Here is a 13,991-nt window from a genome sequence, read left to right on the forward strand (position 1 = left end):
GGGCCGTGAGACGGTGGACATGTAGGTCATCTCTTTTACATAAACATCCCAGACAATTTCTCTGCGCTCAGAGGGGCCGCTCAAACGCAAGACTCTCGCCGGCTTTTTTTCCGTCATCCTTTTGATCACAGAAGTGTCCTGATTATCCGTATTTTCCCCAGACTTCCCCAACCAGTTCGCATAAAAAAAGAGAAATACTCTGTTTGCGTTTCCTTAGTCGGACAACGTCTGGTGCTGTTCCTGATCTGCACTGACACCAGCTCCGTAAAACCAGTTTCTGTATGAAGAAATGGATTCAAACGAATCTTTTTGGAAAACCTTGTGAAGGAGAGCTCTTTGTATTTTCAATCATAACAGCTATCAGGAGCATAATTATGAAAGACCAGGGTTCAAGTGGAATCAAAGGCAGTATTCTTTCTTAAACACAAAGGCTGATATCTTCCTCTTCAGAGTGAGTAAATATACCCAGGATCAACCGCAAGCTTCAGATGTTTCTATGAGACTCATTTATGAGATTCAGGCCACTTTTAGGCAGGTATATTCAGAAGTATAACTGATGGCCCCTAGACAATAACAACAAGGCAACAATGGCCCCATATCTAGTGATTTATCAGAGAATCAGGTGACGCTTTACCTTTCTATCCTGACCATCAGAAGTTTTTGCAGCGGAAAGATGTTATCATCGGAATATCTAGAGCGATCTGTAGAGATAGTCTCGCCATAGTCTTTTATCTTGTTCTGTGCAAAACAGTCTTAAAGGTGAAGTGTGTAATTTTTCCTGAACTAGTGGCACCAGACGGAACTGCAAAAATAAGGACTGGTTATGTTTAGTATGTAGTACTACATTTTGTGAATGGTGTCAAGTTGAAAAAAAAAAAAAAAGGCTGTAGGAGTGACTTTTTTTTGTTTTGATATTGAAGACATGCAACTGTGGCATAGTTCATTTCGTTTTTTACTTCTGTCAATTGTATTTTAAGCATCAAAAGATATATGAAAAGATAAATAAATGTGAAAGATGAAAATATGAAAAGATAAATGAATGTTTGAGCTTAAAAAGAAACCTCTGTAAGTGTGCTTAGCACTGTACATTTGTCATTTTGACTGGTGTAATGAGAGTTTGATCATTTTGATTTCCTGTAGGTATTACTATCTGGCCTTTCGTGCCCATCAGATGCCAGATAGCAGTAGAGAGAACGCCATCATCATACTGCAGAGAGCCAAACTGGACAACTGGGTCCTGGGCAAGACCAAGGTAGAGTTATCATCATCCTCTTGAAAAATGTTGTTCATTTTCTGTTCATCAATTTTCATCAGTGTTCTTCAATTTTGTGTGTTGTTTTGCAAAAGAACAAAAAGTACCAAAAGTGCTATGATACTACCAGTAAATTTTACCCTTGGTTCATGAACATAAGGTGTGTCCCACTTTGCATACTTATTGCATACTTATTTGCTGTTTTGTAGTATAAATAGTGCTAGTAGAGTGTTCACACTGAAAATTCGAAAAAAGAAAAAGTGCCCCTTAAATAACCAAATGATGCACTTAAATAATCGAGAGAAGAAAAAAAACGAAGTGTGGAATGTTGGACACTTCATGCACTCAACTGTCACAGCTCAAATTATGTAGTGGAGGGGGAGAGGTTATTAGACTCTAATTATGAATGACAAAATAACCTCATAAAATTCATACACTAGACGGTGGAGTACATAGTGCATAAGTATATTCTATAAGTGCATAGTGTATAGTACGTCATTTGGGACGCAGCTATAGTGTAGTACCATAGTTTCTGTGATAGGCCTATATACCGTGGTACTGTCACGGATCAGTCAGGCCCTACACCCCACCAATCACAACTTCATCTCTGGAGACCTTATCCAGCAGCTCCAGCTCCCGACATCGGTCACGGAGACCGCTTACGAGGTCCAATCCATAACTGGCAAACCCATAACACGACGTCATGTTCGCCACAGTGCAGGACCCTTACTGTTACGCATTGGTCAGTTACATCTGGAGGAACTGCATTTGTTGGTTCTGGAGGGTTCCAATGTAGACATCATCCTTGGCCGCCCCTGGCTGGTGCAGCATGATCCCCACCTATCTTGGAGGACAGGAGAGGTCCTACAGTGGGGCAAGAACTGTTTCCCTCACTGTTTCCCCAGGTTACCAAAACCTTCCATTAAGGATCCCATCCAACTTCCCGTCCATACCACATCCATAGAAAGCCCAGTGTAGAAACTATCCATCGAGATCCCATCATGCTATGCCCACTTTAGTGACGTCTTCTGTCCCAAGAAAGCTGCCCAGCTACCACCGCATCGGCCGTGGGACTGTGCAATCGATCTCATTCCGGGTGAGCCAGTACCACATGGGAGAATTTATCCTCTTTCACCTCCAGAACCAAAGGCCATGGAGGAGTATATTGAGGAGGCTCTGAAACAAGGCCACATCGTTCCATCTACCTCCCCTGCTGCTTCCAGTTTTTTCTTTGTGGCCAAAAAGGATGGCGGCCTGAGACCTTGTATCGATTACCGTAAACTCAATGAGATCACTGTAAAATTCAGATATCCCCTTCCCCTTGTCCCAGCCACTTTGGAACAACTCCGCAGAGCCACCATTTTCACCAAGCTGGACCTCCGCAGCGCCTACAACCTCATTCGGATCCGGGAAGGAGACGAATGGAAGACCGCTTTTGTGACCCCCACTGGCCATTATGAGTATCGGGTCATGCCCTATGGGCTAGTCAACGCCTCGTCCGTCTTCCAAGGATTCATGCATGAGGTGCTCCGGGAGTTCCTCCATCGCTTTGTCATCGTGTACATAGACGACATCCTCATCTACTCCCGGAGCCTGGCCGAACATCGCCAACACGTTGCTGAGGTCCTCCAACGTCTACGGGAATTCCATTTATACCTCAAAGCCAAAAAATGCACCTTCCATCAATCCACAGTTCACTTCGTCGGTTACATCATCAACAATGGTGGCATCCGCATGGACAAGGGGAAGGTGGAAGCTATCAACATCAAAGAGCTTCAAAGGTTTCTAGGGTTCTCTAATTTTTACCGACGATTCATATCCAATTACAGTGCCATTACCAGCCCACTCACGGACCTCCTAAAAGGAAACAATAAATCACTCACCTGGAACCCCAGTGCCCTAGAAGCCTTTAACCACCTCAAACACGCCTTCACGCCAATCCTGAAACATTTTAGTGAATATTCTAAAAAAAAACTAAGAAAAAGGTTCAGGCAAGTCATGTATGTTAGTAAATCACACAAGAATATATAAAACAACCAATACATAGGAATATTAGTATTAGTGGCAGTAGGGATGGACTAGCCATTGGGTGCAATAGAATTTTATGGTGGGCTGTCGAAACCAGATATACAGTACGTTTGAGAAAGTATTCAGACCCCAAAGCCAGATTTGGGTTAACTTTGCTGAAGAAAAACTGAATTATCATTAATTAAAGCACATTTGGCAGCAATAACAGCAACCCATGGCTAAATGGGGGAAAAATGTCTGCAAAATGATATAATGTTTCTTCTTGCACATTTCATGACACTTTCAAAGTGAAATGTTCAGTCAGTGGTGCAAGTTTTATCTGAAACTGAAGAACATAAATCTGTCAACATTTAATTTTGTTTGTTGTTGTACATATCACAGAGATGAAGAGTTCGCTGTCTGGTGAGTGGTGTTAAAATTGAAAATAGCCACCTACACTAAACCATGTAAACCCTAAACTCTGCCCCAAACCTAACAGATAGTGTAAAATAAAAATGTTTGCTTGCTTCTACAAGGCACGCTGCATCGTGTTGTACCAGGTGAGCTGCTGAGCAAGTTTACTACATCAGAAAATCCATACATATGGAGCTGGTTATGTGATGTAAACGTCAAAATGTATTAGTGTAAAATCGTGCTCCATATTGCATCCATATTACTATGACTAACATTCCACATATATCATAGGTTTTCATTATTGTGCTGCTCATAACAGCCATTAAAATATCTACTAGAAAATGCATAGCTGTGGATCAGGCAGAAAGAGCTCTGGACATTGACCAAACTTACTAATCAAGCTTCGTACCTCAGAGACGGTTAAGTGGGATGTCTACTATAGATATGTGTAATTTATTATTAATTTACCTTTAATAGTACAGAAAAGCTTTCTCCTTTAGTGCATTTCTGTCAGACCAATGCTTCCAGAAAAAGTATTTAAACGCCATGGTCATGGTTCCTTTCCTCACATTCTTTCACAATCCCTCACTCTCACTTCTGTCTGTCTGAGAAGTTAAGGTAGTTATCTGTTAATCTAATTGACCAGATGGTTGGCATCTGCAACTCTGGGAAAAAAAGAAAAAGTTCAAAGTGTCCTTTTTCAACCTGAACCCCTTGATGATTTTATGTCCCTGACAGACACATGAAGGTGGTGTTTTTATTGTGAGGTATGAGCATGCTTCCCTGCATCTGCATAGATGTGTGTTTGTATCTTGCAGGTGTTTCTGAAGTACTATCACGTGGAGCAGCTCAATCTGATGTTGCGGGAGGTGATCGCACGGGTGGTGTTGATGCAGGCCTACACCAAAGGCTGGCTGGGAGCTCGGCGGTACCGAAAAGAGAGAGAGAAACGCAACAACGGAGCAATTATCATACAGTCAGGTTCTTGCAACCCAGACTCATTACCAAATGACTGTGATAATAGATGCATGTGCAGGGCTCAAAAGTGAGGATGGTCTGAGGCTAGTTTAAGAGGATCACTGCATTTTACGTTTATTGGTCATGTGTGATTTATTTCTGCAACCAAAATAATGTTATATATCTGTCTAATATAAAAGAGGAAATTTGTTGAAATTTCAAAGACAAAACATGGTTAGAATGAATGGAAAATTCTAAACAAAAATGGGCTGTACAATACTGTATGTCGTTTTACAGCAAACTAGTGTTTATAATTTAATAACTCGCTTTAAATAGACTATTGTTCAAAATTTTGGGGTTGGTAAAACTTTTTATGTTTTTGCTCACAAAAGCTGAATTTATTTGGTTAAAAAAATCAAATAACTGTCTTCTATTGTAATATATTTTAAAATACAATTGATTCTTGTGATGCAAAGCTAAATTTTCAGCATTATTACTCCAGTCTTCAGTGTCACATGATCCTTCAGAAATCAATCTAATATGCTGATTTGATGCTCAAGAAAATTTTCTTCTGGGAACAGTAAAAAACAAAAAGCATCTGTGCAAATTTAGAACCCACCCCAACCCACAATAAAATAATTTTTACAAGGATTTTTAGAAAAGATGACGCAACATTAAAAGCTGAATGCCATAAATTTACAGTTTCCACATTAGATCCATGTATACGAGAAGTTGAGAGTTCCATCGAGATGATGTCCAACAAATACACAGTCCAGGTTCGTCTGTCCATTGTGTGAGTATTCCAACGGTTGATTAACAATTTTTTTTTTTGCTGCTGTGAGACTTTGTTGGACGGACAAGGTGAAGTCTCAAAAGTCATTCATGAAAAAATGGCGCGGAGTCAAACATATCTCAGTACCCAATAGTGTTGTCAAAAGACCCGGTACTTCGGTACCAAGTCGGTACTAAAGAAATGAAAACGTCACGTTACCAGGTTTTTTGAAGTACCGGTGGTACCGAGTACCCGTTCGACCCGGTTCTTGGCATATGATTTCCGCGATGCAGAAAATGCGGACGGAATCTCGGAATCCAGTTATAAAAACGGAATTTACAGTTTAACGCGGAATGTCACGGAATTTGTCAAGGTAGGTCATTACACTTAGATCAAATCGCGATATGGACCAGTATCTGCAAATATTCAGCCGCAAAAGTCGATTCAAATGTGAATCCTGTATGTTCTGCGAGTCTCTGTGTGAATGAATGAACGGCAGACCCGCGGTTTTGTTTACTATACACTGAAGCGCCAGTGACACTCGCAGTGATTTCAGCATCTGCCGTCTCAGTGAGGAAATAAATACATAAACAACATCTCCAGAACTGCTCTGAGAGTCACCTCACGAGCATTTTACCGTTTCATTGAGTAAAACCAGCGTCAATTTAAATGTATTCACGGCAACCCGTCAAAATAAAAGTCCGGTTTAACTAAAGACTTTGTACCATTAGGCTACTATTATTTAGTAGAATGTATGTGATAGGCTACTGCTACTACTGTTGAAAAAATTAATAAAACTTTATTTTTTAAGAAATAATCACTCAATATTTCTTCCATGTTTTAGTTTTAGTTTTAATTTTAATAGTAGCCTAAATCCCCTTTATTTACCAAAAAAAAAAAAAAGTTTAAATTTCATTAATTAAAAGACAAATTAAATTTGGGTGAAATTTGTTTACTGTTTTTCATACTTTTATTACTTGTGGAAAAACTTGAAACACAATTTTAAATAAGTATAAAGAATGGCATTGATTTTTATACATTTTATTTTTGTTTGACTTTATTAATTTAAAAAAATTGTTTTTTAATTAGCATGTTTTTGTGTTTTGCTTTGGTACCGAAATTGGTACTGAGAACCGTGGATTTTCACTGGTATCGGTACCGAATACAAAAATTTTGGTACCGTGACATCCCTAGTACCCAACAAATATAACTCTGTGAGAGCTGAGACCAAAAAGGTGAGAGAGAGGGGCACTCCCAGAAAAACAATGCGAAAACGTGCCTAAAGATCCTTGCGCACAGAGATTACACTTAGGAGAAGATGACAGATTCATATTCAGAGAAGAAAAAAAAAACACTTGAGAGTGTGATTCCTTTGGTCCAGATCTATCTAGGATATGCAACATTACAGAATTTGTATCTGCACCCAATACAATTTCAAAATCCGAAAATTTCAAGAGATAAAACAGAGAAAAAGTAGGGTCAGGAGTACAAGGGGCATAAACTGAAAGAAATACAATATTCCTATTCTCCACTATTGTTTTTATATGTGTTATTCTACCGTCTGTATCACATCCTTATAAAATAGTAATATTTAAAGTCCTCCGCACCAATATTAGGACACCCTTGGTTTTAGTATCCAAAGATGAGTGAGATACCACTGCATAAAACTTATTATTACACCTATGTATATCCTCCTCTTTCAAATGGGATTCTTGAACTAACACTATATCAATATTTCTTCTTCGCAAAAAATCCAGAAAACCTGTACGTTTGTGAGGCCCATTTAGATCATTAATATTACAACTCAGAATATTAAGGTCAGTCATAGGTATCGAACAGAATTACTGCATAAAAAGACAAAGTACTAGTTTGAAAATAAAACCAGTTGAATTTACCATTAAACCACTTCCCCGTCACTATTAAAAAAAAACATAAATACATTCCCATGAACTATGGCAGATCAAACCAAGAACAAACCTTGATCTGCCAGCACCCCTTAATATGATCCGTGACGTCAACAAAAACCTGCACATTACTTAAGCACCAACACTGGCCCCATAGTCACATATTGACTAGGTAGTATCTCTATTTAAAAAAATAATAATAATAAAAAAAGAAAGAGAGAGAGAGAAGGAATACAACTAAAACATAAATAAAATAACATCATAAGCAGTAAGCGATACTGTATGCACAATGAAAGCTTCTAGTAACTATGAATTAAAAAGTGAACATTAAAGTGAATAGTGCAAAACACAGTCACCTAACCATTTAGAGCATCTCTTCTGCGATTAGACAGCAAATGTCCAGCTGAAACTCACTGAGAGTTGGTGGATGAATGGGATCTGAGAAAAACTCTTGCTTCTACTGGGGAGTATAGCATTTTAGGTTCACCTTGATTGAGAATGACCTTCAGCGTTGCAGGATAAAGAAGAAAATTCTGGATGCCAGCTTCTCTCATTTCCTTCCTAACTGGCACTAATGCACTTCTTCTTTTTGTGGTGACCAGAGAAAAATCTGGAAAGAACTTCAGTGTTGCTCCGTCGGATGTTTTCACCGGGGCGTGAAGTCTGGCGGCCCGCAAAATGAGCTCCCTGTCTGTGTACCGCAATAGTTTAAAGTAGAAAACCCGTGGTTTAGTGTGATCTGAGGACATCCTTGTGTACACGCGATGTGCTCGCTCCACTTCAATCTCTTTGCCCACCAGAGACGGGAGCCACGTCGGTAGCGTTCTTTTCAAAAAGCCCATAGGGTTGTCCTTTTCGGAACCTTCAGGAAATCCGACCAGACACATCCTGTAAGTCCACAACCTGTTGCTCGAGTGCGGCTACTTGCCTATCGTGATCAGCGACAACTTTCTTTTGTTCTCTCATTTCCCCTGTAAGAAGATCCAATTTAGAGCATAGCGACTGAACAACTAACATGTGAGAAGCCAACTCGTTCCGCATCACCGTCAACTCAGTTCTAATGCTGCATTCACGTGCTATCGGAATTATCGTAAATACGAGCTTCCTAGTCGGAAATTGGATTTGAATGACCTTAGAGAGGCCTTATATGGCCAATTTTCCGACTAGGAAACTCGTATTTACGATAATTCCGATAGCACGTGAATGCAGCATTAGAATGTCCTCAAAGTGTGTAACAGTGTTCGCCATCTTGTCCACCATATCGCTCACGGTCGGTGGCTTGGATTTCTTCTTAATCGGAGAAGCCGACGGTGACAACTCCTGCTGTTTCCGATTGTATGCCATCAGGGAAAGTATTATTAATGAATAAAACTTAAAATAAAACGAAAAAAAAAAAATCTGCAAAAAGGGGCCAAACGTACGCAGCTCTACTCAAGTGCGACTAGGTTCATGAGCACGTCACGTGACTCCTTCCTGAATAAAAGTATTAATTTCTTTTAAATTAGAATTTTACTGACCCCAAAAATAAACACAGTTTATATTTATGACTGTTTATCCAGTGAGAATGTTGTAAGTAAAAATCTGTAATACTAGTTGAAAAAAAAATCCTTATTGTTGATCTCCGTTTGTATTACACTGCCGTGATGAATACTAGAAATTGTTTGCTACTATAAACTAGTATTTTGTGTTTTAATCCCCTCATGACTCTCTTTGTGACTCTGTGTAGCCTGGAGGGGTTACGTGGCCCGTCAGAATCTGAAGCAGATAAAGAGAGAGCGTGAGCAGGCTGCTGTACGGATCCAGTCAGGTAAACATCTCTGAACACTCTGCAACTCAAATCAAACTAATGTCACAATAATGTGGAAATATTCCCTGGAGAAATTCTACTCTTTACTTTCATTTTCTTTATTTTTTCTCTCTGTGTCTCTCAATTTCAGTGTAGTGTGATTAATTGACATGACAAACAACACTCAAAAAGTGCAAAATAAAGTATAATAGAAATTATGAAAATCAAACGAGAACACTGCAAAATGAAATAAATAATTGTTTTTGACTCAAAAGACACTGAATATTTAAATATTTATATTATTAATATTTAATTTTACACAAAAATTATACATACCCCATTAGACACCATTCAAAAGTTTGGGTCTGTAAGATTTTTTATTTATTTATTCATTTATTTAAGAAATGAATGTTTATTTAGCAAGAGTTAATTCAATTGATCAAAAGTGACAGTGACCATTTATAATGTTACAAAATATTTAAAATATTTTTCAAATAAATTCTGTTTACATGTATCACAGTTTCCATAAAAAAATATTAAACAGCACAACTGTTTTCAACTATTATAATTTAAAAAAATGTTTCTTGTGAAGACTGGAGTAATGATGCTGAAAATTCAGCTTTGCCATTACAAGAATAAATTTTAAAATATATTCAAACAGAGGTCAGTTATTTTTAACTGTAAAATTTGTTCACAATATTGCTATCTTTATTGTAGTTTTGATCAAATAAATACAGCCTTGGTGACTATAAAAGATTAATTTGGAAACATTAAAAAATCATACTGACCCCAAACTTTTGAAAGTTAGTGTAATTAAACATAAGATAAATATAATTATAAAGCTGACTGGAGCGTTTGGAAAAATAAGAAAGAAAAAGCTCTTTCTGTCTTTCCAAATCTCTCCAAACTTGTATTTTTTTTTATTTTTCTTCCAATCATAAACTTTAGCATTTTCACAGAGTACCTTTTTTGATCTCAACAAACAATCCCATGAACCAGTGCTGCTAAATTAATAATGTGTGAAGCCAGCGTCTCTTTTGCAAGTTTGGGTCACAGCATTTGGTCCCCATGTTTCAGTAGAATGCTGCATTTTGAGCTTCTCTCTTTGCTTTCATCTGTTTCCCAGTGCAGGCGGCAGAGGAGAGGAGAGAGAGAGAGAGTGATAGAGAGGGATGGGGGGTGCTGGGGGTTCCCTGCCACTTCCTCTCTCACATTCCCGGCCCATTAAAGACTCTCACATACCAGAAACAAGATGGCTTTTTATACTGTCACCCTTTTCATCTGAAATGTAAATGAATTCTTACTCGGTGTGGCCTGACGGAGATCAAAGCGGGCGTATTAACCTTCTCGGGGCGCGTCTTCTGAGGGCGTAAGGAGGGAGGGGCGGAGGCAGGGGTCCAGGGGGAGGAAGGAGAGGGAGGAGTGGTGCTATTGTTCTCCTCTCCTCTTCTTGAGTACTTCAATTCCCCTTTTTGGCAGACGTCTCTCTCTCTGGCTCTGTGCTCGCAATGTGTCCGCTGGTGCAGGTGGCGCGGTGCTCGGCCACATGTTCAGAGCCGTGTAGAGGTGTGTGTATCCACTTTGAGGTGGACCGCATTAGCATTTCTAAAACAAACACTCGTCTTTCAAATGGTTGAGATCCATAGGCTGAGAATATGCTGAGCACAGTATGCAAATTAAACAGCGGCTTTCAGGAGAGGAAATGTTTTCTATATCCATAGAATATCTACAGTATATGAGATTTATATCCATAGGATATCTATAGGAAATTATTGGTGAACATTCTGTTTTGAGGTTCTTGCACAACCAAAGCTGTATTTTAGTAAATGGGAATTATATGAAAGATTGGTAACACTTTAGTATAGGGACCGATTCTCACTATTAACTAGTTGCTTATTAGCATGCCTATTAATAACATATTGGCTGTTTACTAGTACTTATAAAGCACATATTCTGCATGAACATATTCTAGTTCCCCAATCCTATCCAATACCTAAGACATTTTGGTAGCACTTTAGAATAGGGAACACTTATTCACTATTAACTACGACTTTTCCCTCAATAAATTCCTAATTTGCTGCTTATTAATAGTTTGTAAGTTAGTTGTTAAGTTTAGGTATTGGATAGGATTAGGGATGTAGAATAAGGTCATGTAGAATAAGGCATTAATATGTGCTCAATTAGTACTAATAAATGGCTAATATTGTAGTAATATGCATGCTAATAAGCAACTAGTTAAGAGGCCCTAAAATAAAGTGTTACCGACATTTTGAAGAATGTCAGTAACAAAACTGTTTTAGGTCTCTGACTTTCATAGTGTTTTTTTGTTTTTTTCATACAATGGAAGTCAGTGGAACCGTAACATTTTTCAGAATATCTTATTTTGCGTTCCACAGAAGAAAGAAACTAATATAAGTTTGGAAAGGCATGAGACAAATAATTGATGACAGAATTTTCATTTTGGAGTGAATCTCTATAAAAGACATTATAATGCCTCCAATGCCTTATAGAAACACCTTATAATTTGTCATATCATCTTATGATTAATCGTAACAAGACATACATTATAATTAATTATAATTCTTACGTATTAGTACTTTTATAGCACATTATGAACACCATGTTTTATCAAGGTTATAATGTCTTGTAGTTCCTGTAGTTATAATGTATTATATGTCTCATATATTGTCATCGTCAATATCTTCCTACATCTTATGAGTGGTTAGGAGTGATTGTTCATACACTTGACACTTAACTAATGTTACTTTACTTAAAGCAGACAAAAAGCATTAAAAATAAAATTAGTATAAAGCCTTTTGGATTATTACAAGAAGACTTTGCATTTCTCACTTCACACTAAAAGAACACTAATAAAATGTAACAAGATACTGTGCATATCTTAAAAATTTTGAGATATGAGATTTATAGCTAGGAGAACGATAATCCATTATAACTTGAGTGGATATGACATGGTGTTCATTGTGTTATTAACCACCATATTCTTACGATTTCTAGTTACAAATAAGTATTATAATGTATTATAATTGTTGTTAAAATTATTCATGTTCAAAACATAAGGTTTTTATGCATACAATATAATTATGATAGTGATGCAAAGTGTTCACTATCCTGCATCCTGAGTTGTATTTCCCAAAAGTACTGTTAGCTGTATGCATGTTCTATCATTACCAACATAGTTTAGCAATTTGTTGTTTCCCAAAACCATAAATCCGACAAACATTCACACACAGCATCCCAAGTGGTTGGGAGCATACTTTGTTATTAGTATGATATGGACCTACGTAGATCATGTTCTAGGGCACAGTAAGCAAGCCATCATGCAGCACATTATGTGTCTTGCATCTCATTTAAATATAAGTGTGTCAACAATCAGCAGTGTTTTTGAGGTGTATGCAGGTGTGTAAATGTGTAAGGGAGTCCTGGAGTGTGACATGAGGAAACCAGAAATAAATCTAAATCAAATAAAACCAAACCACGTAGAACAAAAATAGCAAGGTACTCCTCAGGTGACACGTAGCTACTTAGTTTCTACTACGATGCATAGTACTGCTGTGGTTAAGCAGCAAGTTACGTTGTGTACAGGAAACACACTCCTTAATGAATATGCATCTGAACTCCCACCGTAACACATGACAAACTACCCACTCCCACACTGTTTCCAGTAGTTTGTGTGTTTGAGTTTACAGGCCTGTGTTCACACCCTGATCTGCTCTGATTAAAGCTAAAGTTTTGTGAGTTTTAATTGGGCGTCTCATTGAAAGTGGAATAAATGACTGCTTTAGCATTTTAGAGCAGCGCTGCTGCTTTCATGTGTTCTGAGGTTTACACTCATTTGTATGAGTGATAAAGTACTAATTACTCACTCAGAGCTCATTGTGTTTTTATTCTAAACATTCACTTAGTGTGTCTGATCAAAGAAAACGATTTATCTGAATCAATGTATACAAGTAGGAAACTTTTACATTACATTTGTTACAACCAAAAAGCAAAATATGCTATTAGTCATACTAATTTATGGCATTTTTTATTAATGGGGTTTTCAAACATTATGATTCCTCAAACTTAGTTTTAGTGATTTGGACAAACCCACCCTATGTTAATCTTTGCTAGAGCACCTTTCATACTACAGATCCCTCAATTGGTGTGCTATTACATTTGTAAGCAATCCGATTTATAATCAGATTTGTGTTATTTTATTCATTGTTTGATCGTGTGAATATGTGTTACAGCATACAGAGGCTACAGAGTCAGGAAAGACTACAAACAGAGTCGACAATGGACTGGGTGAGTGAGGGTGTGTTCATTGTGTTTGTTTCCTTTGTATGTTATCATAGTGTATTTTTGCATGATTGTGTGTTTAGGTATCTGTTTGTTCTATACAGCAGGTCCCCTACAGCCCGTCCCAGTGATGTTGTGTTAGAGTGTGTGCAATCATTGAATTCACCTTCCTTAAGACACAACTCTTGAGTGGCAATCCACTTGCACACCCATGCTCTCTGTGAATAAAAACTAGTAGATAATTGTCTTTAATCTTTGACTGCAGGTTCTGTTTCTGACAGATTATGTTGCAGTGCTGAATGCAAGTCACTGTACAACAAAATACTAATAACTATCAGCTCATTATTTAAAAATAAAAAAAGCAATGCATGAAAAGTTGAGAGTGCAAAATGATTTAATTGGACCAAAAAAAAAAAAAAAAACATGCACAAAACAAAACTTGTATTAGTTTTGTTTTGTCTTGTCTTTTTGTTTTGTCGTCTTTTGTCTTGGTTTGGTTTGGTTTTTTCAGAAATGACACAAACTGCACTCAATCATGCACTGCCCTCCACAGCTCAAGGTGTAAAATGATGTGCACTAGACACTTTTTGAAACATAATT

General features: G+C 37.8%; 1 protein-coding gene across 7 annotated transcripts in view; it reads left to right on the forward strand.

Annotated features, from left to right (window-relative positions):
• The window catches only part of myo3b (myosin IIIB), a 138,364-nt gene that overhangs the window by 85,350 nt on the left and 39,023 nt on the right, over window positions 1-13,991 (forward strand). For 6 of the 7 annotated variants that reach the window (XM_058787029.1, XM_058787028.1, XM_058787032.1 and 3 more), the window contains 4 exons: window positions 1,141-1,252; window positions 4,492-4,654; window positions 9,033-9,113; window positions 13,343-13,397. In XM_058787029.1, the coding sequence (XP_058643012.1) occupies window positions 1,141-1,252; window positions 4,492-4,654; window positions 9,033-9,113; window positions 13,343-13,397 (411 nt within the window). Of the gene's footprint in view, window positions 1-1,140; window positions 1,253-4,491; window positions 4,655-9,032; window positions 9,114-13,342; window positions 13,408-13,991 lie in introns of all 7 variants that reach the window. The other variant, XR_009272802.1, reaches the window with a different exon arrangement.

The sequence above is a fragment of the Onychostoma macrolepis genome, chromosome 09 (genome assembly GCF_012432095.1).
Source record: "Onychostoma macrolepis isolate SWU-2019 chromosome 09, ASM1243209v1, whole genome shotgun sequence".
NCBI lineage: Eukaryota > Metazoa > Chordata > Actinopteri > Cypriniformes > Cyprinidae > Onychostoma > Onychostoma macrolepis.